This window comes from Nuphar pumila, chromosome 8 (genome assembly GCF_984573655.1).
Source record: "Nuphar pumila chromosome 8, dmNupPumi1.hap1.1, whole genome shotgun sequence".
Lineage (NCBI taxonomy): Eukaryota > Viridiplantae > Streptophyta > Magnoliopsida > Nymphaeales > Nymphaeaceae > Nuphar > Nuphar pumila.
This window is the reverse complement of record NC_143256.1, coordinates 76,610,215-76,637,064: the sequence shown is the minus strand read 5'-3', so window position 1 is coordinate 76,637,064 and position 26,850 is coordinate 76,610,215. Positions and strand designations below refer to the sequence as shown.

Here is a 26,850-nt window from a genome sequence, read left to right as displayed (position 1 = left end):
AAATACATAATAGCTTATAAATCGATATACGGTAAATCAACATAATATTACAAATCGACATCAACAAACAAAACAATATTTCAGAAATCGATAATAGAAAACACATAATATCTTACAAATCGATATACGATAATTCAATATAATATATTACAAATGAAATAATATCTCACAAATCAATATACATGTTACTATAACCGCAATTTGTGTTACATTGCATATACTTGGTGAAAGGATGATACCGGTTGGGGTAGAGACCCTTGCTCACATATGTAACAAAGCATTCTTGTCAATATGTTACAGCGTCTTACAAATGTCTTCAAGTTTCCAACCGTTGAAACAATATAATCTACCTGTAATAACAAAACAATGCCTTAATGACACTCACGATGACATACGTTTTTCAACAATAACATGATGACAAGGAAATGTACTCACGACGTTTTAATGATACTTGTTGAAATGTTTGTGCTTCATTGTTTTTTTTTATACTGCCTAACAAAAATGAAGAAGAAGAAAAAAATGTAAAAAGAGATGACCGACAAATTCTCCTTGACTTTCACTAATGATTGAACCAGTCGTTCGATTTATAGTTATCTCCACGAGGTAGGAATGAACCAGGAAAAGTTTTTCTATAACGAAAAAAAAGTTTTCTATCTAACAAGTGCCGTTTTTTGACAAAAGCGGAACATACAAATGTATATATGAGGATCAGAAGAATATGTTCGTACAATGGATCTTTATCTTATACATTTATGTCAAAAGCATACCTATCATTTTTATATGTTATTTTATTATAAAGTCAGCGTAGGCAACATTTATTTATGAATTATCATGAATCTTTAAGATATTCTTTGTTACCACGGGAACAGGCAAATTTGTATTTTGATGAAAACATGCAATACCTCCCAGGATACGAGCCTCACGTTTACGTACGTGCCGCTGATTCTGACCCCATCACGCACTCAGTGGGTGTCAGGGGAACATATAACCTGCTTCTTCGCCTCCCTCCGCATCTTCTCTCACTCTCTCTACCCGTACATTCGTTAATGTTCGAGACTGTCTACCTTTCCTCCTCCCACTGTACAAATTCTTCGAATTACCTTATTGTTTTATGGTTAATATTTTGAAATATTTTATGGGTTTTTGGTGGTGCGAGAAACCGCATTCATGGCAATCCTGAATTGGGGTTTCACGAATTAGGGCTTCTGATTTTACTTTTTGGCGCTGTAATCCCCTCATCGAGGACTCCGTTGAGTCAGGGGACTAGGGTTTGAATCCTTGGTCCCGTAATGGTGATTTGCATGATCGGTAGAGCGATAGGATGAGCATCGAGACACCCAGTAGCCCGTTTCTAGGGTTTCCTTATCGCAACAAACGGTTAATCTCGTGCACTCCTTCGAAGCTCGCGGGTCACCGGAGGAATCGAGAAGTTCGATGCGAGAATCGGGTTTCGTGTTTCGCATTCGGAAATGGTGTGTTTTCCAGCTCCTTCCCTGAGAATTCGGTGGCGAATTTTCGGGTTAGGAATGGTCGGTTTCCGGGCTTCAGTTCGAGGGATAGGGAGGCAGGGAGTAGGTTGAGAGGGAAGTGTGCGAATGGGAAAATCGTGGCAGAGGATAGTTTGGTCGGAGGATTCGGACGGTGGTGGCGGGACGGGTTGCTGTTCGTGCGGTGTACGGTTTTCCTGGTCGTCGTTTCGGCGGTCGGCATTCTGGTTTGGTTGGGGCAGATGAAGGCAAGGGACTACGTCGAGGAACAGCTCTTGCCCTCGGTCTCTGCGGCCTTGAGCGAGTATCTGCAGAGGGAATTGGATTTGGGCAAGGTTCGCCGGGTTTCTCCCCTGAGCATCAGCTTGCAGTCTTGCTCGGTTGGCCCTCACAGCGAGGAATTCTCTTGCGGCGACGTGCCCATTGTGAAATTGCGTTTGCGCCCTTTTGCTAGCCTTAGGATGGGGAGGATTGTGATCGATGCAGTTCTGTTGCAACCCACATTGTTGGTTGCTCAGAAGGAGGACTTCTCCTGGTTAGGGATTCCGGGGCCTTCGGAGAAAAGCTGGAAGAGATTTGCATCTGATGAAGATGGAATAGACCGTCGGACGAGGATCAGAAGGGCATCCAGGGAGGAAGCAGCGGCTAATTGGGCAAGCGAGAGGAATGCGTCTGCAAGGAAGGCCGCAGAGATGGGCTACATTGTTACCCGTCAGAGAGCTGGCTCATCAGCTGGTGAAGAGAGCAATGTTCGTCGTTCATTTCTGGAATGTACCGCTTCCGGCTCGTTCTTCTGCTCGGACGAGCGCACTCTCTGGAGAGACCACCATTATGTGGACGCTGGTGTTGGTTACGATTCAAAGCATGCAGGTCTTGAGAAATTGTTCGGGGTGAGCAGTTCAGCAACTGGCTTCAGGTTCTTGCCCAGAATGTTGTATGATCCACTTGGTCGAAGGTTCAACAGGAAGAAGGTTAGGAACAAAATCTTTTTGGCCGACTATGTTGCTGTCCAAAGGAAGTTGCTTGAGCGTAGTGCTGCTGCAGCTCTTGCACACTTTCGGAATATTGATGGTGGAGGAACAAGTGAATCATATGATGAACCCTTGGCATACGCTTCAGCTGAGAGTCATAACATGAAAACCATGGAGAAAAATCAGGTGGGTAATCAAGAAACTTTGGCATCGGATGGTGGTGAAGTTAATAAGTTTAACTTGCATGATAATGGTTCGAACTCATTGGTTTTGATAGATGCTGAAAATGATATCCGCAGTGAGGCATTGTTAGGAACTTCCAAAGGACTCTTGCAAAACATGGGAGATGTAGTGATACCATACAATGAAAAATGTCAACAAGCTGGGTTATTATTGGGGGAAAAAACGGTGAAAACAGAAAAATATAGTCTGGCTGAATCATGCGCACAAGTGCATGTATATGATTCTAAGAGAATGGATATCCAAAAACACAGCGGAGACAGCAAGTTCAGTGAAAATCAAATATCTGATTTCTGCAACAGTGAGCTAACACACACTGTTACGAAGGGTCCTAGCAGTGAGAACTTAAGACAATCTCATTTAGATTCAAATCATGTATATTTTGGAGCTAGCAGCAATATCATGAAGGACTCGATGAAAGAAACTTTTTCAAGTGGGCCTGAAGATAGTGAGTACCATAAAGTGCCAGTTGATCTTACGCGAGGATCAAAATTTGTCCTAGCATATTTACTTTCATCTATAAAAATGAGCCGTTCAATATATGTTTCTGCAATAGCTCCTAAATTTAGGTTGCCCTCTTGGCTGGAAAGTGCAGTTATTCACATTTCCGGATTTCTGGCTAGTCACATTCAGAGAATCAAACCATACCTGAGTGCAAAAGCCGAGCATCTTGCTGCTGAATTTGTTGAAATGGTGGACGAAGATGAAAAAATAGCCACTGGTGGTGTTGACAAGTTGCTGCAAGTTACACTTGATTCTGTGTACTTCTCTGGGGGAACATTGATGTTATTGGGATATGGTGACCAAGAACCAAGGTTTGAATTTTCCTTTTCTGTAGTTTGTTGTCTCCATAGTTTCTGCTGTACAAATTGTTTTAGGTTTACTTATTGGGTTTTGATTTCTGCTTAGTTGCCGATCTCTGTAGCATGCACGCACACACACATCCACCACTCTAAGCATTCTTCCTTTTCTAGGAGACTTAAACTTTGTCTACATTAATTAAACACCAAACTTCTGTTAGGATAACTTAAGTTGCTACTAAACCCACTCGAGCTAAAAAGTTGAAGCTTTGCCCTTAGTACATTAAAACTAATTAAAAATGCTTTATTCATCACAAGGTACAACTGGCATATCTGGGAATTTATCAATGGTCAGTGGATTGTTTAATTTGCTAAAGAAGAATTTGGGTGTATTTTTGAATTTTCTGAATGGCTGGGTGCATGAAATCCCAGAAACCGAGATGCATTTTAATTTCTGAAAGATTGGGTTTCTTGGAGAAACACTCAAATTTCATGCGCCTCATTGGACTTTTACCTATAATTATTTTGAATCAGAGGAAATAACTCAATTTGGGTGACCATAAGGGTTCAATGTCTCAAACACGTTTAGAGGGAAAACATTTTCTACTACCTGCCACCTTGATAGTTCTTTTGAATTATTCCTGTCCTTAGGACAATGTAATAATGGAAGCTAACATCAATCTAAAGCTGCCTATTGCTTAAAACTTCTCTTGGAGAGGCTAGTGGTAGCCGTTTTGGTCCCAAAATTTGCATCAGGTTGACTGCCTAGCATTTCACTATGATGTAAAATGAGGAAACAAGCACCGATCATATGGTGAAAGCAATAACATTCCAGTTTTCTGCCAGCCACTGAACTCTAGATGTAAGTGCTGCTCTTCTTGATCTTGAACTCCTCATTCATTTTTCTTTATAGGAGGCAAACCATGTGACAACCACCTAATAGAGGAAACCATTAAGAACACTGAGTTGGTATTCCACTCCGGAAATTTCTCAGCACATTGAATGGCCTGTTTGTTTCTAGTTTAAATGGTGATGGTCATGTAATTTCTATTATGATTATTGCTACCTAAGCTATATCACATAGATGCAGGTGAAGGTGTGAAGGGTGTGATAAGGCAATTCCAAAAAACTTGGGTGCAGAGGTACATATGTAGGGATAATATTGGTTATCCTTATCGGTTCCAAACTACCTAGTTGAAACTTGAAACTCATAGAGCGAGGTAGTTTTGACCAAATATGACACCATTGATGTGTTCAACATGGTCAAAATAAGAGGAGTTGTCTCTTGGATTATATTTTTTTTACATAATAATACAAATTTTTGAGTGTTGAATTTGGTATATTGTAGGCCATTGATTTTTCAACTCCCAGAAAATCTGCCATACATGTTGGATAAACATGTTCCAAGGGCTAGTTTCTACTAAACCAAACATGTAGATCACATCTGAAGGGTTAGATGCTATGTCACGCTAACACTTCATTGCACCCGCTGTAGCCGTGTCGACACGTGTAAGGGTATTCGACACGGTGGAGGTACGTGCCAGGTTGGGTGCAATCTCGTACCAGGGTGCAGGTACATATCTAGACCGACTTCTATAATTTTTTTTCCAAACCACGAGGAATCAACCTCTAAGATTTTAACTGTGTGTTCTTCCATATATAGACTAACACAACTTAAAATCCTAGCCACAAATCCAAATTTTTCTTGGAGATATTTTTTTTATAAAATATTCAGTCTCCACATACTCACTATCAGGACAAAATCTATGTGCTGACTTGCAAAGGGTATATCTTCCAATCCATGACTCATTTGAGTATGAGATTTGAACTGAGATTACTTTCATATGTAAGAAACATCCCCATAAATTTTTAGGATTTATGGGTCTACGGTTTGAGAGAAATGAATTTATCATTCTGACTGGTTGGATCAAAATACACAGAACAAAATAACAAGAATCAACAAAGAACTTAATAATTTAAAAAAGAAACATCAAGAAATCATTCAACGGTTTCTAAATCAATCAAGAACACATTAAATCTATTCATGTGCATATATATCATGCTGTATAAACATAAATCCGACACATAACATGAACATAACATCCAAAATCAAATGTTTTTTAAGAGAATACATTTTTTCCGTACTACGAATACAAATCGAAAAACAATATCAGTGCCTATATGAATCTAGGCTGATATACGTGCTGATATGCATCCAAGGATCATCCCACGACATGCTCATGTATCCTAGCACTATATACACGAACAAGGTTAATGTGTACCTACCTCAAAATCAAATACTCTTCCCAAAATCGTTTCCACCGAACAACTCTTTCCACCAGAGCTGCACACTTGATAAAGATGCAGCCACCCTAAACTTCAATGGGGGTTCTTCTCCACAGGACAGGGGCATAAAACACATTTAAGTAGCCAAACTACAATATTAAGTAAACGAGCATTAATAAATATGTGACAACTATCATAAAAGGTGTAATTATGATGTTATAACAATATATCCATTACATATATCACAGGAGTCTTAAATTAAACATTAAAAAGAAAAAAAAGTAATATGTCATTTCATATGTAGTAAGCATTAAAACAAAGAAGTTTCATAATGTCTTTCACTAATTAGTTTCACTAGTTACAATAAGCACAAAACTTCAATCATGAGTGCTCTTCCATAATAATTCTCTTCTTTCTTGTCTTCACTCTTCACTAGTCACAAAAAACTAACAAGAAATTTGTACTTTTTTGTTTCTATAGCTTATGAAATAAGTGAATAGGACTTTACTAAAGCCTTATTTGTGTAAAATGTTGTCACTAAAAGTGAAAAAAAGATCCAAAACAAATTACCAGGAAAATGCCAACAAAAAATGTGAAAAATAGCCGTATCTTATGGTGCGGCATGCATCATACACTATTGTATGATATAGTACGATACAGTTTGATATGGACCGATACACTGCATTTTCCGATTCAAGGGGTTACATCATATTGCATGGGCTAGCGATAGTATGATATACCGTATCGTATTGTACAATATGATACATACTGATAACATTGGAAATGAGGGCATGTATTTTATTTGGTGATTGTATTGTTTTATAACTACAGAAGATAACAAAACTATATTGTGAAACTTCTCCAACCTACCTGTTCTTTCAAGTTTCACACCTTTCTTGTTGGTTCTACCTGATTAAAGCATGGGGTTCATTCCATGCAGTCTTAGGTTATTTCCTTGCTGTCTAGTAGATAGCTCTTTCCTTTGGCTGGTAATGTATGCTCGGAAATCTCAATCCCATGGCCAGAGAGTTGTTTTTCATTCGATGCATATTTTCAAACAGAGGAGCTGATTTTTGTTTGTCTCCTGGTAGGACTGTGGGCAAGCCATCTCATTGATGCTCATTCTGCAATTCCGGTGGAATACAAAGGAGAAATTCTCTAGTCTTTTTTTTTTTTCTCTTTTTTGGTTAATGATTTTAAGGCAACGGAATCACAAGCTGATAGAGACCATGAAGAGGCTAAAGGAAGCAGTGATAAGGGAGTCGCTAAGAATTCTTCACTTCTCATTGTCCAATTTCGAAGACTTTTTACCTATCTGGTTGTGTTGGGATGAGTACTTCTATTATTTTGATTCTGCTTTGATCACTCAAAATGGGTCTTTTCTCTTATGTGATTTAGAGATTTGGGCATTGAACTTTAAATTTTAATGACATTCCAACCTTTTTGGCTGCACATGTAGTTCTGTTAATAAGTGGCCTACTCATGTTCAACTTGGTCAATATTCTGAGGCTCTAGGACCATCGGTGACCTTATTCTTCTTTTGGACCCATGAACTTTCATCTATACAGTTTTCTAAACTAATTGTGACAATGAAAACAATATATTGGGATGAATCCTTTTCCTTTGATTGTCGACTTCTTGTTAGACTCTCCCTTCTGTAAAAATTCCTTTCCTGGCTTCATACTGAAAAAAGGAGAATAATGCTGACATGGGTGAAGCAGCCAACTGCTGCAGCATGGACAGCAGCATGTCATGTTCTAAAAATTGGAAGGGCATCATTATACAGGATATTTTTCCCTTTTAGTGAATTTGTGCCAAATCATTGTATATTTCCTAAAAAGTTGATTATCTGCAGTTTGCTTTAATGGAATAACATCTTTGACATAAGTCGATGAATTTCTGTTTAGGATATATGTGTATTCCTTTCGGAGCTGTGTAATGTTCATGAAATTTGGGTTCCTTTTGGAGTTTCGGAATGTTCATAAAATATGGTTTGCATATTTTCATGGTATTCTCTGACAATGATATCATTCTTAATGCTGGTGAAGAACTATTCTTATAGCAGGTTGTTTCGACTTTTAACTTATTTTACTTTATGAAACATGTTATAGGAACTACTGTGAAAATGTTAAACATTAGTCTTAATGTATTCCCTGTGTGTTAGATGCCTCATTTATGGTACCTTTGGCTCATATGTACTCCTTGATAGGGAGATGGAAAATGTCAATGGACATGTCCGATTACAAAATCACTATGGACGTGTGCACGTGCAGCTGAGTGGGTGTTGTAAGGAGTGGAGAACAGGCATGCCATCCAAAGAGGGAGGCTGGCTTTCTGCAGATGTCTTTGTTGACCTTGTTGAACAGAAGTGGCATGCCAACTTAAAGATTGCAGACCTCTTTGCCCCGGTAACACTTTTATGTGCTTGACAGAGCATGTTTTGTCATGATGCCACTTGTATCATTTAGTCATATTGATCTATTTATTTTCTTTCTCTCTCTTTTTGTTTTTTTTCATCTGAGCAGCTTTTTGAAAGGATTCTGGAAATTCCAATCATGTGGTCAAAGGGCAGAGCTAGTGGTGAGGTGCTTGTCTTCATTGCTGTCTAGTGTGTTTCTGTCCAGTGTGGAATTTCTAATATATATATACAGTTTATGGTGCATCTTAGAACTTATATTGATGTGGATTAACAATGATTTACTGTGTATCTGTTGGACATGATCTCTTTTTCTGACCTGGGAGATGAGACATTTTTGGACATTTAACAGGCTTTAAATTAAAACGTGCAATTAGTATTTGAAAGAATTCTTGTACCAAAAGGAAAGTGAATAAAAGAAGGAAAGAGGAAGAAGATAATCTATATTTGACAGTGTTGACCATAAAGAAACACAAAGTTCTCCAAATGTAACAGAGTCAAGGTAGGATTGATTGCCAGAAAGTTTATGAGTCCTCCCCTCCCCCCTACCCCCTAAGAACACTATTTCTATTCATATTTCTTTTAAACAAGCTTATCAATTTATTATTTTATGGTGAACAGCAATGCCAGACCACCGAGCTATGATATATCTTATGGGAAGCGACAGGTGGTCTACTGCAACAAGTTTGCTCAAGTGGAGTATGTGTAATGAAAAGAGACGGAAGCACCAATGGAGTAAAAAGCACTCTTTAAGAGTGACCTCAAGAGCCAAGAACACAAACACTAAAAGTGCACACACAAAACTCTCAAAAGTAGAAAATGACTTAAAGTCATAAGTTGGATTTATTGAAGAAAGGAAGAGAAGGGTGAAAACCCATTGCTTACAAGAGGAGAATACCTCCTCTATTTATAGAGGAGGGAGTCTAAAGGAAGGGACCACAAGGGGCTCCCATGTAGTCGTTGGGAGCCCCAACGGTTATAAATCTGACCGTTGGGGCCCCAACGACTACATGTGTGGGGTCCTTGTGGTCTTACAAAAAGGAGAAAATAAAAAGGAAAAAAGGAAAAAGAAAAAGAGAAAAAAGAAAAATGTAAAAAAGAAAAGGTTACATTGTGGTTTTACAAAAATACCCCTATTGGGTATTTCAAGAAAAGGGAAACTGTATATATATATATACATATATGTATATATATACTTGTATATATACGAATGTATATATATATAAGTATATGTATATATATATATATATACATATTTTAACACGCCCCCTCAAACTTTACGGGGAGAAGACCGAAAGTTTGCTAAGAAGAAACATAAATCGTGGAGTTGGGAGCGCCTTGGTGAAGAAGTCAGCTAGTTGATATTCTGAAGTAACATATGGTAATGAGATAGTCCCTCTGAGATATTCGTCTCGAACATAATGGCAATCCATTTCGATATACTTGGTCCGCTCATGAAAAGTGTGATTGCTGGCAATGTATATCGCACTTTTGTTATCACAACAGAGCTTGGTGGGAGTGGAAATGGGGACGCCCATGTCACCAAGGAGACTCCTGAGCCACACGGTTTTCATAGTTGTTATTGCCATGACCCGATATTCAACTTCAGTGGATGACAGTGAAACCTTCTGCTGCTTCTTGCATCTCCACGGAATGAGAGATTCACCTAAAAAAATACAAAGACCCGTTATTGAGATAAGATCATTGACATTTCCTCCCCAGTCTACATCAGTAAAAGCAGTTAAGTCAAGAGATGAGGAAGATGATAAGAAGAGTCCCTTGGATATAGTATTTTTTATGTATCGCACAATTCTCATTACGGCCGCCATATGAACCGAAGTAGGTGCATGCTCAAACTGGCTTGCTGCATGAACCACATGAGCTATATCTGGACGTGAGATGGATAGATAGGTGAGGGATCCGATTAATTGACAGTAGGAGGTTGGATCCTCGAGAAGAACACCATCTTCAAGTCTCAGTTTCGCATTAATAACTTCGGGAGTCTCAACTTTCTTTTCATCAGATATTCCTGATTTGGTACAAATTTCTGCAGCTAATTTCATTTGAGATAGGATGTATCATCGCGCGGAATAAGCCACTTCAATTCCTAAAAATATCTCAAATATCCAAGATCAGACATATCAAAAGTTTCTTTTAACATAGACTTTACATCATTTACTCCATTTTTGTCATTCCTAGTGATGATCATATCATCAACATACAGCAGAAGCATAATAATGGAGTCACCTATCCTTTTAACAAAAAGAGCAGTGTCAGTATAGCAAGAAGAAATCCTAAATTGATTAATACATTACTAAACCTATCATACCAAGCTTTAGGAGCTTGCTTAAGTCCATATAAAGCCCTTTTTAATTTCAAATTTTTTCCATTTAAATTCATACCTGGAGGCGGTTCCATATAAACTTCTTCATTTAAATTACTATTCAAAAAGGCATTTTTGACATCAAGTTGAAAGATTGACCATTTTTTAACAGAGGCTATAGCAATAAGAGCTCGAACACTAATCATTCGAGCAACTGAGGCAAAAGTTTCATCATAATCTACCCCATACTCTTAGGCATATCCTTTGGCTACCAACCTAGCCTTATATCTTTCCAATGAACCATCACTCTTAGTTTTTACTTTAAAAACCCATCTACATCCAATGAGTTTCTTGTCATTGGGAGGATCAATGATTTCCCAAGTTTGCGCCCTTTTAAGAGCATTAAGTTCTAGTTCCATAGCTTCATTCCAATGAGCATATTGTTTAGCATAATTGTAATCAGATGGTTCATGAAAGGAGTGAAGAGCAAGTAGGCATGCTCGAAAGTTAGGAGAAAAGGAATCATAAGAAACAAATCTATTGGGCATTTTGGAAATACGATTTGATTTTCTTTGAGAGGTCTCTTCGATTGACTCACTTTGAGAGAATTTTTCAAGGGCACAAGGAGGATTTCTTTCATTCCTTCTAGAGTAGACTTGTATTTATCTTGGAACATTTTCTTTTAAGTTTTGATCATCATTTGGATGTTCAAAATGATCTTCACTAAGAGGTTCACTAGGATCAATATGATCATCTATGATGTTTTTTGAGGCAATAAGTCAAATAAAAAGGAATAATCAATATTTTCATTTGGTTGGTGCGAAAAACCATTTTATTCTTCTAGGAATGTGACATCTTTTGAGATATAAAGTTTGTTTTTGAGTATGTCAAAACATCGATAACCTTTTTGTTTTTCGCCATATCCCAAGAAAATACATTCAATAGCCCTAAGAGAAAGTTTATCATTTTTGTGAGTTAGAACAAAGCATTTACATCCAAAAATCCTTAGTCTCTTATAATCGGGAGACATATTGTAAAGTTTTTCAAATGGAGAAAGATTTTTCAAAGAGGAAGAAGGGGTTCTATTGATAAGATATGTTGATGTTAGAACCACTTCGGCCCAAAAGGATTTTGGGATATTTTTTGAAATTAATAACGTTCTTGTAGTTTCTATTATGTGTCTATGCTTTCTTTCCGCAAGACCATTTTGTTGCGGAGTGTTGGGACAACAACGTTGTTGACAAATTCCATTTTCTTTTAAATAACTTTGAAAATCATTGGACATATATTCGCCTCCCGAATCGGACCTAAGAACAGATAGATTTCCCAAAAATTGATTTTTAACCATTGCATGGAATTCTTTAAAGAAGGAGAAAACTTCAGATTTGCGACTTAGGAAGTAAATCCACGTGAATCAAGTGAAGTCATCAATAAAGACCACATAATACGAAAATCCTCCTTTAGACAAAATAGGGGAAGGTCCCCACACATCGGAATGAACAAGTTCAAATGGCCGAGTGGTAAAGTAACTTCTTTGAGGAAATGGAGTAGCTTTAGATTTCCCAAACATGCAATCTTTATAAGTCATGTGATTGTCTTTACAAGTATTGTTCAAAAACGGAAAAAGAGACATTTTTACAAAATTTGGATGACCAAGTCTCTCATGCCAAATTCCAATACTTTTGTCTTTTACAAGATTGCAAGATGACTTAGATGGAAGAGTCAAAAAGTCCATAAAATAGAGATCACCCCTTCTATGGCCTTGCCCAATCAGCTTCTCTGACTGGAGATCCTGCACGGTGCAATCTTTAGGTGAGAAAGAGACTTGACATCCATGATCGGTGATTTGAGAAACGAAAAAAAGATTTAAATTAATTTTTGGAATGATTCTTACTTTAGGAACGAATTTTTTTTGAGAATTTTTAAAATCAACTGTTCCAATACTTTCAATTTTCAATGATGTTCCATCGGCCGTTGAAACATAAGAGGATATGGGTTCGGAAAAAAACATTTGAAAGAGAGTTTTTATGAGATGTCATATGAAAACAAACACCAGAGTCTAGTATCCACATACCTGGAGGTGATAAAGAATAGGCGATGGCAGCTCCGGATGTTGAGGAAGAAGTCTTGAGAAGATGTTTGAGAACTTCAGAGATATGATTAAGAGTCTCTTTGATATCTCCCTCATTGGCACTTTCTTCTTCCTTCTTTGGAGAATTTTCTCAAACCGCGGCTACTTTTCCTTTAAGTTTGGGACAAACCGGTCTAATGTGTCCCGGTTCATTACAATAATGACATATTATTCCCTTTCTAGGCCCATTACTATTTTTGTTAAAGTGAGGAGGTCTATAGGCTTTAACATTTGATCCGGGCCTAGTAACGGCAAAAACTTCATCATTCTTAATAATTAAGCAAAGTCGAGTTTCCTCTTGGCATATTTCGGCAAGGGCGTCTTCAATAGGTAGGGCTTTGCTTCTATGGAGAAGAGATGCCCTAACTTGTTCAAATTCCGGGCGAAGACCATGAAGAAATTTAAAGAAGTGCTCCTTTTCAATTTGTTCCCTTCTTAACTCAATATCTTCCGGAGTCACCCATTTAGGCTCAAGAAGAGCAAGTTCATCCCAAAGAGAGGTTAGAGAGCTAAAATAGTCCCGGACACTCATATCCATTTGTTTGGTGGAACGAATTTTTTCTTGACAAAAAAATTGTCGAGCAAGATCCTTTTGGGTATACATACCCTTAAGGAAAAACCATGTCTCATTGGCTCTTCTAAATTTGGCAATATTAGCACAATTTTTAAGGTCTACATTGTTCATAAACCATGCCAAAATTTTGGCATGGTTACTTTCCGAATCCTCAACTTTGGATTGATGGTCATTGATAGCTTTGATGCGCTCATCGCCATCTAAAGCTTTTTCAACCTCATTTTCGATTTTAGTGAGAACAAGAGAGGGTTCGGGAGTAGTTCCCATAACAAAACCCCAAAGTTTCTTACCTCTTAGATGATTTTCCATCGCGGAGGCCCACATGAGATAGTTGGACCCATTTAGCTTAAAAGAAAGCTCCACTTTAGAATCACGTTCCATCGGCACCAAATATCCTTCCTTTCTTCTTAAAATTTGAGAGGCACACGTTCCAAGATAATAAAGAGAAGCCCAATCACCAACCGAGCTCTGATACCATGTAATGAAAAGAGGCGGAAGCACCAATGGAGTAAAAAGCACTCTTTAAGAGTGACCTCAAGAGCCCAGAACACAAACACTAAAAGTGCACACACAAAACTCTCAAAAGTAGAAAATGACTTAAAGTCATAAGTTGAATTTATTGAAGAAAGGAAGAGAAGGGTGAAAACCCATTGCTTACAAGAGGAGAATACCTCCTCTATTTATAGAGGAGGGAGTCTAAAGGAAGGGACCACAAGGGGCTCCCATGTAGTCGTTGGGAGCCCCAACGGTCATAAATCTGACCGTTGGGGCCCCAACGGTCATAAATCTGACCGTTGGGGCCCCAACGACTACATGTGTGGGGCCCTTGTGGTCTTGCAAAAAGGAGAAAATAAAAAGGAAAAAAGGAAAAAGAAAAAGAGAAAAAAGAAAAATGTAAAAAAGAAAAGGTTACATTGTGGTTTTACAAAAATACCCCTATCGGGTATTTCAAGAAAAGGGAAACTGTATATATATACATATATGTATATATATACTTATATATTATATACGAATGCATATATATATATATAAGTATATGTATATATATACATATTTTAACAGTATGATGCTGTTCCTATTGTTGCAAATGATTGGCTGTCAGATGCATGGCAGTTCTTAATCAATCTCCTTGTAGACAAAGGTGATGGTCACAGTGAACTTGATTATTGGTGGGTTAAATTTGTTAAGATGGAATATGTCCTTTAGTGTTTTGTATAGTATTGGATGGAGATACCTTCTTAGAAATACCAGTTGAGCCTTTGGAATGGTTGATTTAGGTTCCTTCCCTCAGAAACACTGATGATAACTTTCCCCTTTCATGTCATTGTTTACAATAATGGCTCTGATTTTGTTGCTGGCATCTAGTTGCAAGTGCTGGAGGAATGTTAGGAACTTACTGGAAATGGTTTTAGAGGAAATTTCCTGGTAGCCATGCTATTGGCCCTTGGGTGGAATTTGTTCGGTCAAATGATTTGGAGCCAGAGCCAGTTGCCATGGCCTAGAATATTCTCATAGCCTGTAGACAATTGGGAACAAGCAATAATGGACAGCTTGAAGAAGAGGGCTTCTGGTTGGGTCTTAGATAGGCTCCGGAAACCAGACGATCTGCTCGCTGTTGGCTCATCTTGGAAATTGAGTTCAGCAAGCTGAGATACAAGCCAGCTCATTTAGGTAAACGAGCCGAGAGCACAAACATGGAAAGCTCTGCTCGTAACCTTGTTTTACATATTATAAACTTATCAATTATATATTTTATACATATGTTTTATGTATATTATATAAAAAATATATATTATATGTGTTTTATACATTTATTATATGCATTATATATATTTTATATATTATATCAAGCTTAAAATAATTTTTTAAAGAAAATGAGCCAGCTCGTGATCGGCTTGCCAACCTCAGCTCCTAACGAGCTCGGGCTCGGCTCTGCTTGGTTTGTGATGAGCTGATGAGCCGATCTTGAACTGGGGTTTACTCTTAATGAGCCAAGCCCGAACAGCCCAAGCGTGGCTTGTTCGGCTTGTTTTTCTAGATGTGTTCTACATAATGCTGTGACAAATTGTTCTTTAGAACGGTGGTGGTTTTCATTGTCTCCCTTTCTTGAGACTGGCAAGAAGATGACTGAAAATGGTTTGATGCAAAATGAGGTGCAGGGTGAGTTTTGGTGCCATGATTTTATAATTGTGACAAAGTGGATGAAGCTTCCGCAATGGTGGATTAAGACGTAGTACTTATGGCAAGACTGAAACTTTAGGTACTCTGAAGGCATAAAATCTTCACTATCACTAGTCATTCTAACTGCGAATGGAAATTAGCTTTTTGCATCTGCTGCTGGCCTAATGGCGGTTATTCTTGAGCTGTACTTTTTTGTAGTGGACTAAGCATAGCTATCTCTAATGCTGCTTTTGACATTGTAATTTTGGCCTTTCAGAAAATGCCTCATCACTGTCACCCCTCGATGTTTTTTCTTAATACACAATACTAAAATAATATTTTATGCTGCATGTGTTACCTAATCTATCAAAAAGTTCATCAAACAAACAATTAAAGTAATTGTTATTTAAATTAAACAATACACTGGTAAATATTAATGCTTACAGGGATTCAAGGTAATGCCTGTATGCAACCTCTTTTATGTTTGTTTATTCATGTAGAAGTTCATATTATTTTCGATACTAAATTTTATTGTAGAATCTATAATCTTATCTCGATTTTTTTACTTCTATCTTGCAGGTTCATATATGTATGTCTAGTGGAGACACATTTCCTAACCTTCATGGCCAGCTTGATGTGGACGGCTTGGAGTTTCAGATATTTGATGCACCAGCATGTTTTTCTGTATGGTACTAAACTTCTAGTTCTCAAACTACCATACTTTTATTAGTTTTCTCACAGGAGCTTGTCCTGAGTTCTGCACACTTCAATTAGAATTATGTTCAATTGTTGGGGCTTTCTCTATCTAAAACAGCTTTTACTTTGTTGGAATGATCATTCGGATATGCATCAATTCCCTCAACCATCTTGATGCATGAATATAAACTTTGTCGTGGCTGGGACTTTTGCCATGCAAAGCAGTACATATTCTTGTTAAAATGTATACACAAAAGCATTATTGTAAGTATAAATATATATACTTATATACATAGAGATACGTATACATATATTATATGTATACGTATCTCTATATATAAGTATATATATTTATACATTTTTCTCTTTTTACCCGATAAGGGTATTTTTGTCTTTCCACATTTTGCGCATATCCCATTTGGAATATGCTGTACTTTTTTTCCCTTTTCTTTTTATTTTTTATAATTCTTTTTTTCTTTTATTTTTGCCTTTTTGCACATTCAAAAAGGGGCATTGGGGGTCTCCCCAATAGAGTCGTTGGGGAGCCCCCAACGGTCACAATTGTGACCGTTGGGAGCTCCCCAACGACTCCTTTGGGGAGCCCCCTCTTGCCCTCTTCTTTCTTGTATAAATAGGGGTGTTTCCCCTTGTTGTAGATCAAGCTTGAGAGTCTCAAGCATTTGCTTTTATATATTGAAATACATGCATTATTGCATGTTTATTATTTATACACTTTTTGTGTATTTTGTTCAAGTGTTGTGAGAGTGCTTTCGTGCACTTCTTTTATAAGGTTTTTATGCTTGTTTATGTATTGTCTTTTCGTAGACAATTTCACATGGTATCAGAGCTCGGTTGGTGATTGGAGATCGTGAGATCCGCCATTGTTCGAGTGCCTCGAAAACCGTGCCTTCGGATTTTTTGAGATTGAAGTGGTGGATCTTGCTTCTCAAATATTTTAGAAGGATCTTGTGCTAAGAAGAAGTTGAAACATCGTATTGGTACGTCTTTTTTCTTCTTCTCTCTACGTCTTAATGGGTGAGAAAGAGTCTCACTTTGCCCTTGGCTTCAAGTTGAATGGGTCCAACTATCATATTTGGGCCGGGAATATGGAGGCCCACATAAAAGGAAAAGGATTGTGGGGTTATGTGCAAGGAACAATTCCGGAACCGGAACCTAAGATAACCATAATGGACGGAAGTGAAATCAAGATTCTTGAGGGAGAGGAAAGGATCAAAGCTCTTGAAGAATACTCAAAGAAACACGACGAATGGGAAATGAAGAATTTCAAGATTCTTTCTTGGTTCTTCGCATCCGTCGAAACGAAGATTAATGTCAACATTATCAAATTCAAGAAGGCATCGGAAGCTTGGCATTATCTCGAGAAGATGTATACATCAAGAGACCTATCTCATAAGTATTACCTTCAAAAGAAGGCCCTCCCTTACTCAAGGTGAAATGTCTATTAGGGAATATTTTGCCGATCTTTCCTCTATTTGGGATGAGCTCTCTATGCTTGAACCAAAATGGAGTGGAGAGGCAATTGAACTCCGCCACAAGCAACTTGAAGAAGATCGTTTCTTCAATTTTTTGAATGGGTTGAGACCGGAATTTGAGCAAATAAGGTCATCACTTCTATCCTCATTTACTCCTCCCTCTCTTGAAGATGTTCTCACCAAATTAAGTGGTGAGGAGACTCGTATGAATTTATGTAAACAAGGACCAAGTGTTCTTATGGTTCCTTGTAATTATGAAGAAAATAATGAGGTTAATGCCGTATCAAGACCCGGAAATAATGTAAAGACCTATCGTCCTCCTCACTTTAAATTCCAAAATCAAGGAGGAGATGGTGGACAAAGAGGGAAGCGGGACTATAGCAAGACTATATGTCACTTTTGTAAAGAACCGGGGCATATCAAGCCGATATGTCCCAAATGGAAGAAGCTCCTTGCTATGGCCACCACCGGCGCACCACAAAAGGAAGATGCATCATCAAGTGGGTCACTCTCGTTGAACCAAATAATGGAAGCCCTTCAACCTCTTCTCAAGGGAGCTACATCCGGTGCCGCCGTGTCTACTTCTTCCATTCCAGGTAAAATCCCTTGGCTTTTGGACTCAGGTGCATCCTTTCATATGTCCCCAAACATGTTTTCACTTTCCGATTATTCAAAAAATGCTTCTCCATCCTTTGTTTCCACTGCGGATGGAACTTCTCTTGAAATTAAAGGAATAGGTAATTTTGAAACTCAAGATTTTTTTATTCCAAAAATTAGATTTATACCTACACTTAATTTAAATCTTCTTTCTGTTTCTCGACTCTCGGATCATGGTTGTGATATTAAATTTTCATGTGATAAATGTTTAATACAGGATCGCCTGTCCGGGAAATTGATTGGGGAAGGCTTTAGAAAAGGCGATTTATACTACATGGAATCTCTTCGAGTTCCAAAATCTTTTTGTAATGTTGCCCGAAACAAAGATATAAACATGTGGCACAAAAGACTTGGTCATCCTAATATCACCAAGTTGTCTTACTTACATTTTGCAAAAGACCTATGTAAAAGTTCCTTTTCTTGTAATGACTGTATTCTCGGAAAAATGAAAAGTTTACCTTTTGAGCAAAGAACTATGTTCTCATCAAAACCCTTTGAAATTGTTCATTCCGATGTTTGGGGACCGGCACCTGTTGTCTCAAAAGGAGGTTTTTCTTATTATGTTATTTTTGTGGATGATTTCTCTAGATATTCATGGATCTTTTTTCTTAAATTCAAACATGAAGTCTTTTCATGCTTTAGAACTTTCCATTCGATGATCAAGAATCAATTTAATAGTAACATAAAGATTTTTAGAAGTGATTCTGGAGGAGAATATCTCTCCAACCAATTTAAAATATATCTTGAAGATCAAGGAATCATTCACCAAAGATCTTGTCCTAAAACCCCCCAACAGAATGGGTTGGCCGAAAGAAAACATAGACATATTATTGAGACCACTAGAACCCTTCTTATTTCCCAGAACATACCAAAAAATTTTTGGGCTGAAGCTGCTCTTGCTTCTGTTTATCTAATAAATCGTTTGCCTTCTAGATTATTAGGAAAAATATCCCCTTTTGAGATTTTATATAAACTTGAACCAGATTATAATAGGTTACGAGTCTTCGGGTGTAAGTGTTTCATACTTACGGATAAGAATGACAAACTCTCTCCCAAGGCTATCCCCTGCGCTTTTCTTGGCTATTCTGAAACTCAAAAGGGATTTCGGTGTTATGATCTTCGAGAAGATAAGTTATATGTCTCTAGAAATGTAACTTTTTTGGAAAATGAAAGTGGATTTGAAAAAAATGTTTCGCAACAAGAAAATTTTGATTATTCCTTCCTTTTTGACTTATTATCTAGTAATGATGATATATCTAGTGATGATGATGTATCATCAAACCATGATGAGGACATTGAGGGTAATGTCGAAGAGCATAACCAACAAGAAGGCAGGATTTCAAGTGATCCAATAACATACTCACGTAGAAACCAAGACACCTTTAGAAGTGCTATTGATCAATATAGTGAACTTGTTCCTGTTCTCGATCACCGTAGATCTGAGAGGAATAGGAGACCTCCAACTCGTTTTGTCTCCTTTGATTCCTTTTCACCCCGATATAGGGCTTGTCTTAGTGCCATTCATTCTTATTTTGAACCTAGAAATTTTGAAGAAGTTAAAAAATGTATAGAATGGCAAGAAGCTATGCAAAATGAACTTAATGCTCTTAAAAGGGCTGAAACTTGGGATTTCGAAACTCTACCCATAGGAAAGAAAACTATAGGTTGTCGATGGGTTTTTAAGGTTAAAACTAAGAGTGACGGATCCCTTGAAAGGTATAAAGCTCGCTTAGTTGCAAAAGGATATGGGCAAGAGTATGAAATTGATTATGAAGAAACTTTTGCTCCTGTAGCCCGAATGGTTACAATTAGATGTCTTATCACTATTGCATCTATTAAAAATTGGAATATTTTTCAAATGGATGTAAAAAATGCTTTTTTAAATGGTGATCTTGACGAAGAAGTGTATATGGATGCTCCACCAGGCATGGAGATCCCTAAAGATAAAGTTCTTCATCTTCGAAAGGCCCTTTATGGTTTGAAACAGGCCCCCAAAGCTTGGTATGACAGATTTACCAGTGTAATGCTGAAAAATGGTTTCTCCTCCTGTTATACTGACACTGCTCTATTTACTAGAAAATCTAAGGCAGGGATTGTAATATTGTTACTATATGTTGATGACATGTTAATTACAGGTGATGATGTTCAAGGAGTCAAGGGTATTAAGTCCGTCTTGACTTCAAAATTTGAGATGTCAGACTTGGGTTTTTTGACATATTTTCTTGGAATTGAGGTTGCTTATTCGCAACGTGGTTATTTTCTATCTCAGTCTAAGCTTGCTTGTGAGATTATTGACAGATCAGGGATTTCTGATGACAAAGTATGCGAAACTCCTGAAGTTGTGGGAGCAAAAATGAAGATTGACGACGGTGTTCCTCTAACGGATCCTACTCCTTACAGGCAGTTGGTAGGCTCTTTAATGTATCTTAGCATTACTCGACCCGATTTGTCACATGCTATACACATCGCCAGCCAATTTCAGCATGCTCCTACAACCGTTCATATGAGTGCTGTGCTTCGCATCATCAGATATTTAAAGGGAACGGTGAATAAGGGAGTATTCCTATCTTCTTCTTCTGAATTAAAATTGCTTGCTTATACTGACTCAGATTGGGGAGGTGACCCTAGTAACCGTCACTCCACCACTGGTTTTTGTATTTTCTTAGGAGAATCGTTGATCTCGTGGCGATGTAAGAAGCAACAGAAGGTATCCTTATCATCCACTGAAGCCGAATACAGAGCCATGGCATCCACTACCATGGAAATTGTATGGATTCGACGCCTCTTGGAAGATATGGGAGTGCCTATCAGAGAACCAACTAAGTTGTGCTGCGACAATAAAAGTGCAATCTATATTGCCAAAAACCACACCTTTCATGAGTGAACAAAGCATATTGAGATGGACTGCCATTATGTCAGGGAAGAATACTTGAAGAAGGTCATTGATTTACCATACGTGACGTCTGAATATCAACTTGCGGACTTCTTCACAAAAGCTCTTTGTTCGCCTAGATTTCATTTCCTCCTTGACAAACTTGCGGTTATCACACCGTAAGTTTGAGGGGGGGTGTTAAAATGTATACACAAAAGCATTATTGTAAGTATAAATATATATACTTATATACATAGAGATACGTATACATATATTATATGTATACGTATCTCTATATATAAGTATATATATTTATACATTTTTCTCATTTTACCCGATAAGGGTATTTTTGTCTTTCCACATTTTGCGCATATCCCATTTGGAATATGCTGTACTTTTTTTCCCTTTTCTTTTTATTTTTTGTAATTCTTTTTTTCTTTTATTTTTGCCTTTTTGCACATTCAAAAAGGGGCATTGGGGGTCTCCCCAATAGAGTCGTTGGGGAGCCCCCAACGGTCACAATTGTGACCGTTGGGAGCTCCCCAACGACTCCTTTGGGGAGCCCCCTCTTGCCCTCTTCTTTCTTGTATAAATAGGGGTGTTTCCCCTTGTTGTAGATCAAGCTTGAGAGTCTCAAGCATTTGCTTTTATATATTGAAATACATGCATTATTGCATGTTTATTATTTATACACTTTTTGTGTATTTTGTTCAAGTGTTGTGAGAGTGCTTTCGTGCACTTCTTTTATAAGGTTTTTATGCTTGTTTATGTATTGTCTCTTCGTAGACAATTTCACAATTCTCCCCTTTGGTAGAATATTTGTTGTGAACAATATTTTTTAGGACACTGTAATTCTTGAGGGATCAATTTCACTTTTAGGTACAGGGTCTCCTTTAAGCATGGGTAGTTCAACTGTGTGCCACAAGGAGCTCATAGTGGTTATGAAGAGGTTCTCTTCTTGGAACTAAAAACAACTTTGAATGTTCTCCACTATGTGCCACAAGGAGCTCGTACTGATTACAAGAACTGGATTTGATGGAGTTACTAGTCTTTTGTAAACTTGTTATTAGGAAATGTGGGCCCAACAAAGTCACTTTGAGACAAATCTAAACAACAACAAAACTTACAAGATACTTTAGTTTTCCATACATTTGACTGATAATTGTAACGACCCCAAATTGACCCTTGAAAAATGCGATTTTTTAATCAATAAATGATTTTAAAATAATGCGGAAAGATATCCCAGGGACCCGGGGCACATTATAGATTTCATATCAACAACTCAACATTCATTTTGAATATAGAATTATTCAAACCATAGAATTGAATTAAATTTAAATTAATTAAATAGTTCCTATTTCAGGTTCAACAAGTTTCCCAAAACTACAAACTCCTAAAAAAGTCAGAATCTGGTCCACCAAATCATAACCCTTGCTCCCTCAAACAAGCCAGTCCCTTCATCACTGAGCCTTGAGCCTTAGTACCTTAAAAAGGGTTTTAAAAAATGGAGTAAAGATCAAAGTTCTCGTACGCAACCTTCTTGAAATCTAACACTAACAAAAATAAAACAATCATTGTGGGTCTGTCCCTCCTTCAGCATATGAAGCTCCACCGACCTGATCACCAGATTGAGGTAAGCATGCTTGACTTGAGTCAATGTCATTTCGGTCAGCCGACTGTGTTTCCTGAGTGCACTAGGATGAACAATCACCATAAACACTTGCAAATAATTCTGCATTCATCCATGGATGATAAACTTCTCTGGGAATTCTTTGACGGATATCAAAAGATGCATTTCCAAAATTATTCTCATCAAACACAACATTCCTGGAGATTTTAACACGTTTAGTCATAGGATCATAACACCGATACCCTTTGTAATCATTAACATAACCCATGAATCTACACTTGGAAGCCTTTGGTTGAAATTTATTTATGAGAGAATCATCAATATGAACATAGCAAGTGCATCCAAATACACGTAGAACATCATAATCAGGCTGAATGTCGAAAAAAGAAAAATATGGTGTATTATTTTGTAAAATTGTCATGGGAAAACGATTTATAATATAGTCTGCAGAATGGAATGCCTCTGTCCACAAACCAATGGGAAGATTGCTATCATGCATCATGCATCATGCTCATGGCCTTTTCAACAATATGCCTATGCTTTCTCTCAGCAATCCCATTTTGTTGTGGCGTATGTGAACAAGACACTCTACAATTTATTCCATTACTTTGGACAAAATCAATAAAATCCTTCGATGTATACTCACCACCTCCATCACAGTGAAAATGCATAATATTGGTAGAGAAATGGTTTTGAACAAAGGCATGAAAGTTACGAAATATGTGAAAAGTTTCAGACTTGTGCTTCATAAAGAATATCCAAGTATAACGAGAATAACTGTCAATAAAGATGAGATGATATTTGCTGCCAGAAGAAGAACATATGGGTGCATGACCCCAAACATCATAATAAACAATTTCAAAAGGTCTTGAAGCTCTTTTATTTATAGAATCAAAATGAAAAACATGACTCTTACACATTTGACAACTGGAGCACTTTTTATTGTTTTTCTCAGGAGTTAAACTTGATTTAGGAATTAATTTACTTGATACAAGTTTCTCAAGAAAAGAACGACTGCAGTGACCAAGACGATCATGCCAAAGACTTGGCTTATTACATTTAGAAAGGTTAAAAACAGACTCAGGACCTGACACAGATAATTCAGACTGAAAAGACTTAGACTTCAATAAGGGCTTCAAGACAAAACTTGTATGTGCAAATGGATCTTCCTTGAAGATATACATATTTCCTTTTCGCTCCCCTTCAGCGAATGTCTCCCTCGTTTGAAGATCCTTGACATACACAGGAGGGGGAGTGAATTCAACATAAGAATGTGTATCATCAACTAGTTTAGACACAAAAATAATGTTCTTTTTTATGTTAGGAGCATGAATGACATTTGACAAATTAAGAGATGATGTGGACAAAAGAATGATTGCATCACCAATGTGAGAAATAGGATGGTGAGATCCATCTAAAGTAACAATACTATTTTTACCAAAGGAACATAGCTTGAGAGCTTACCAACATCCCCCGTAACATGGGTCGCTGCTCCTGAATCAACATACCTTAATCCTTGATCATTTTGCTTCAAATGCAACCCAGACAATGTTGCCAACAAAAGTTGTTTTACCTCCCCATCAGTTTTGGTAACATTATCTTCATTCTTGCTTTCAGTGTTTTTGCAACTTTCCTTTATCTTGAGGATTAAACCAACAATTTGCTTTAATATGTCCCTTTTTATTGCACCGGCAGCATGTCGGGACAACTCTTTGATTTTGGTTCTTCGCATTGGAGTTGAACGGCATATTGGGTGTGAGAAGCAAACCTGGACCTGCAAATCTACCACGACCTCTTCCTCCTCTGAAGCTATTTCCTCCACAACCACGACCGAAAGAGAACCAGAATCTTCAGCAATGCCTTTCAACGACATTTGGTATTGAAGGAGTTTTGCCCCAAGGTCCTCAAACGTGGGAAGCATGGGCAAGCATAGCAATGATGTCACAAAAACATGAAAATCTGGGCCCAAACCATTCAATGTCTGTTGTACTTTATCCTTGTTCGACACTTCACATCCAATAATGGCAAGTTGATCTGTAATGGTCTTCACCTTATTCAAATAGTCCATAATAGATAGACTGCCTTTCTTGAGAAGCTGAAATTCATGTTTGAGAAACAAAACTTTGGCTTCAGATATCTGAGAATATGTCCGTGTCAACTGGTTCCACAATTCCATCGTTGTATAGTCGTCAGGAATAGCAACTAGTACTTTTTGAGACAAGGTAGATGTAATATAGGCAATTAATGCCTCGTCTTTTCTCATCCAAGAGACATAATCCAAGCTTCGAACAAGCTTAGTAGATGCAACACCTAGCGCTTCTGGTTCCTCCTTTGCGATGAACTCTGGTGGGGCTGAAATTGATCAATCCAGATGACCAAAGAGATCTTGGCTCCTGATAAAAGGAACTATTTGTCTCTTCCAGGTCAGGAACTTCGAATTATTTAATTTCTCAGAGACAAGTTGATTAAGGAAGTTTGATAACAAATCAGACTCGGTTAAGGAAGGATCCATGGTTATGAAATACTTGACTATAAGGTGGAAAATACTCTAAAAAAGGAGCAATTGAATAGCTAATCAAACTTGGAAATAATGACTGTTTAAAAACAGTCCAAAAAAGAACTGGTTGTAACAGATTTCGGATTTGCTGTCTTTTTTTTTTTGAACAGATGTCAGATCACGTGAAAATTCAAATAATCAATTCAATATTCATGAATCAAGTCACCTGAACATGCCGTGTTCGATTAGCGTTAATCGGCAAAAGAAAAAATGTTATACCAAAATCACGATAAAAGGTGTTTTCAGACGGATTAAGAATCAATTTTGAGATGAGAGAACAAGAAAACAGAATCTAGAATAAAAAAATCAGAGTTTTTCTTGGAATATGATAACAATTTCAGAAGGTGGGTCACGATTCAAGAAGATAAAGATTCAAGAAATCAAGATGAGAGAAGATGGGTCACGATTCAAGAAGGTACCGATTCAAGAAAATGACTCAAGATGGAAATACGATAGATTTTAGAAACTTGTGAACAAACTTTTAAGAAAAAGACGTGTTTCAGTCTTTCAGATGGAAACACAAAAACTTTTTCAATAAGGGATGACGGCAAGGAGAAGAGATCATATTTTTTTTTTGAGAAAATACGATAACATAGAAGAAATAGTGAGGAAGGATGTTTTCGTGGCTGAAATCAAAGATCTCTTTGTTCATACCTTTTTGGAGGCAATACCGAGCCCTAGACCCAACCCTGCTCTGATACCATGTTAGAACTTGAGTTTTGACCTGTGCTGATCTGCAACGAGGAGAAAATAAGAAGAAAAGGTAACAGAAGAAGAAAATGCTGAAGTAGAGAAAGGAGATGCAGAGAGGTTTTGGGCTGCGAAGGTTCACGCATTGATCAATCGTGCGTGACCTGATAATACATCATATTTAACTATTAGGTTACAAGTAATTTTATCATGGACATATTTGTCCTACAACAAAACATAGAATTACACGCGTGTCTCAATAAACACGTCAAACACACAAATCTTAGTTCGGGTCTGGATCAGACCCAAACCGAATCCAGACTGAATTCACGACACTTAATACTCAAGGGAATAACACAAAATCTAATCAATGGCAAATACATAAGATTACAAGAGACACTAATGATCACATGCCAAAGAACACAAAAAAACATAAAATAATAATCTTTTATTGATGTAGAATGCTTAGAAAAAGCATTAAGAACAAATGGGGGAATTTACCCCTTTGTATAGGCTACATGGGTCACCATATTGTGGTTGGGATGCTCCCAACGACTATATTGGACTTTGTCCAATATAACACGAGAAAAAAGACAATAAAAATAAAAAACTGTACAAACTGCCCCGAATGAGCAGTACCTATTACATAAGTGAAAATGACCAAAATGCCCCTACATCGGCAAAACCTATTACAAAAATAAGACAATTATAAAAATATATAATATATACTTATAAACTCATATATGAACATTTTAACACCTCCTCACATACTTACGCTGTGATATACCGAAAGTTTGAAAATACAAAAAGAAACAAAGGGAAGGATCCAAGTCTTCACTGATAATCTTCACCAAATGCCTGCATCGG

The 26,850-nt window shown here is 37.5% G+C and overlaps 1 protein-coding gene across 3 annotated transcripts in view; it reads left to right on the top strand.

The window, feature by feature from the left end:
* Nucleotides 1–959: 959 nt before the first annotated feature.
* Nucleotides 960–26,850, top strand: part of EMB2410 (embryo defective 2410) — a 240,872-nt gene continuing 214,981 nt past the window's right edge. For 2 of the 3 annotated variants that reach the window (XM_090016221.1, XM_090016220.1), the window contains exons 1-4: nt 960–3,513; nt 7,994–8,192; nt 8,310–8,369; nt 15,968–16,072. In XM_090016221.1, the coding sequence (XP_089872347.1) occupies nt 1,322–3,513; nt 7,994–8,192; nt 8,310–8,369; nt 15,968–16,072 (2,556 nt within the window). In that variant the 5' untranslated portion in view covers nt 960–1,321. The remainder of the gene's footprint in view (nt 3,514–7,993; nt 8,193–8,309; nt 8,370–15,967; nt 16,073–26,850) is intronic. The other variant, XM_090016222.1, reaches the window with a different exon arrangement.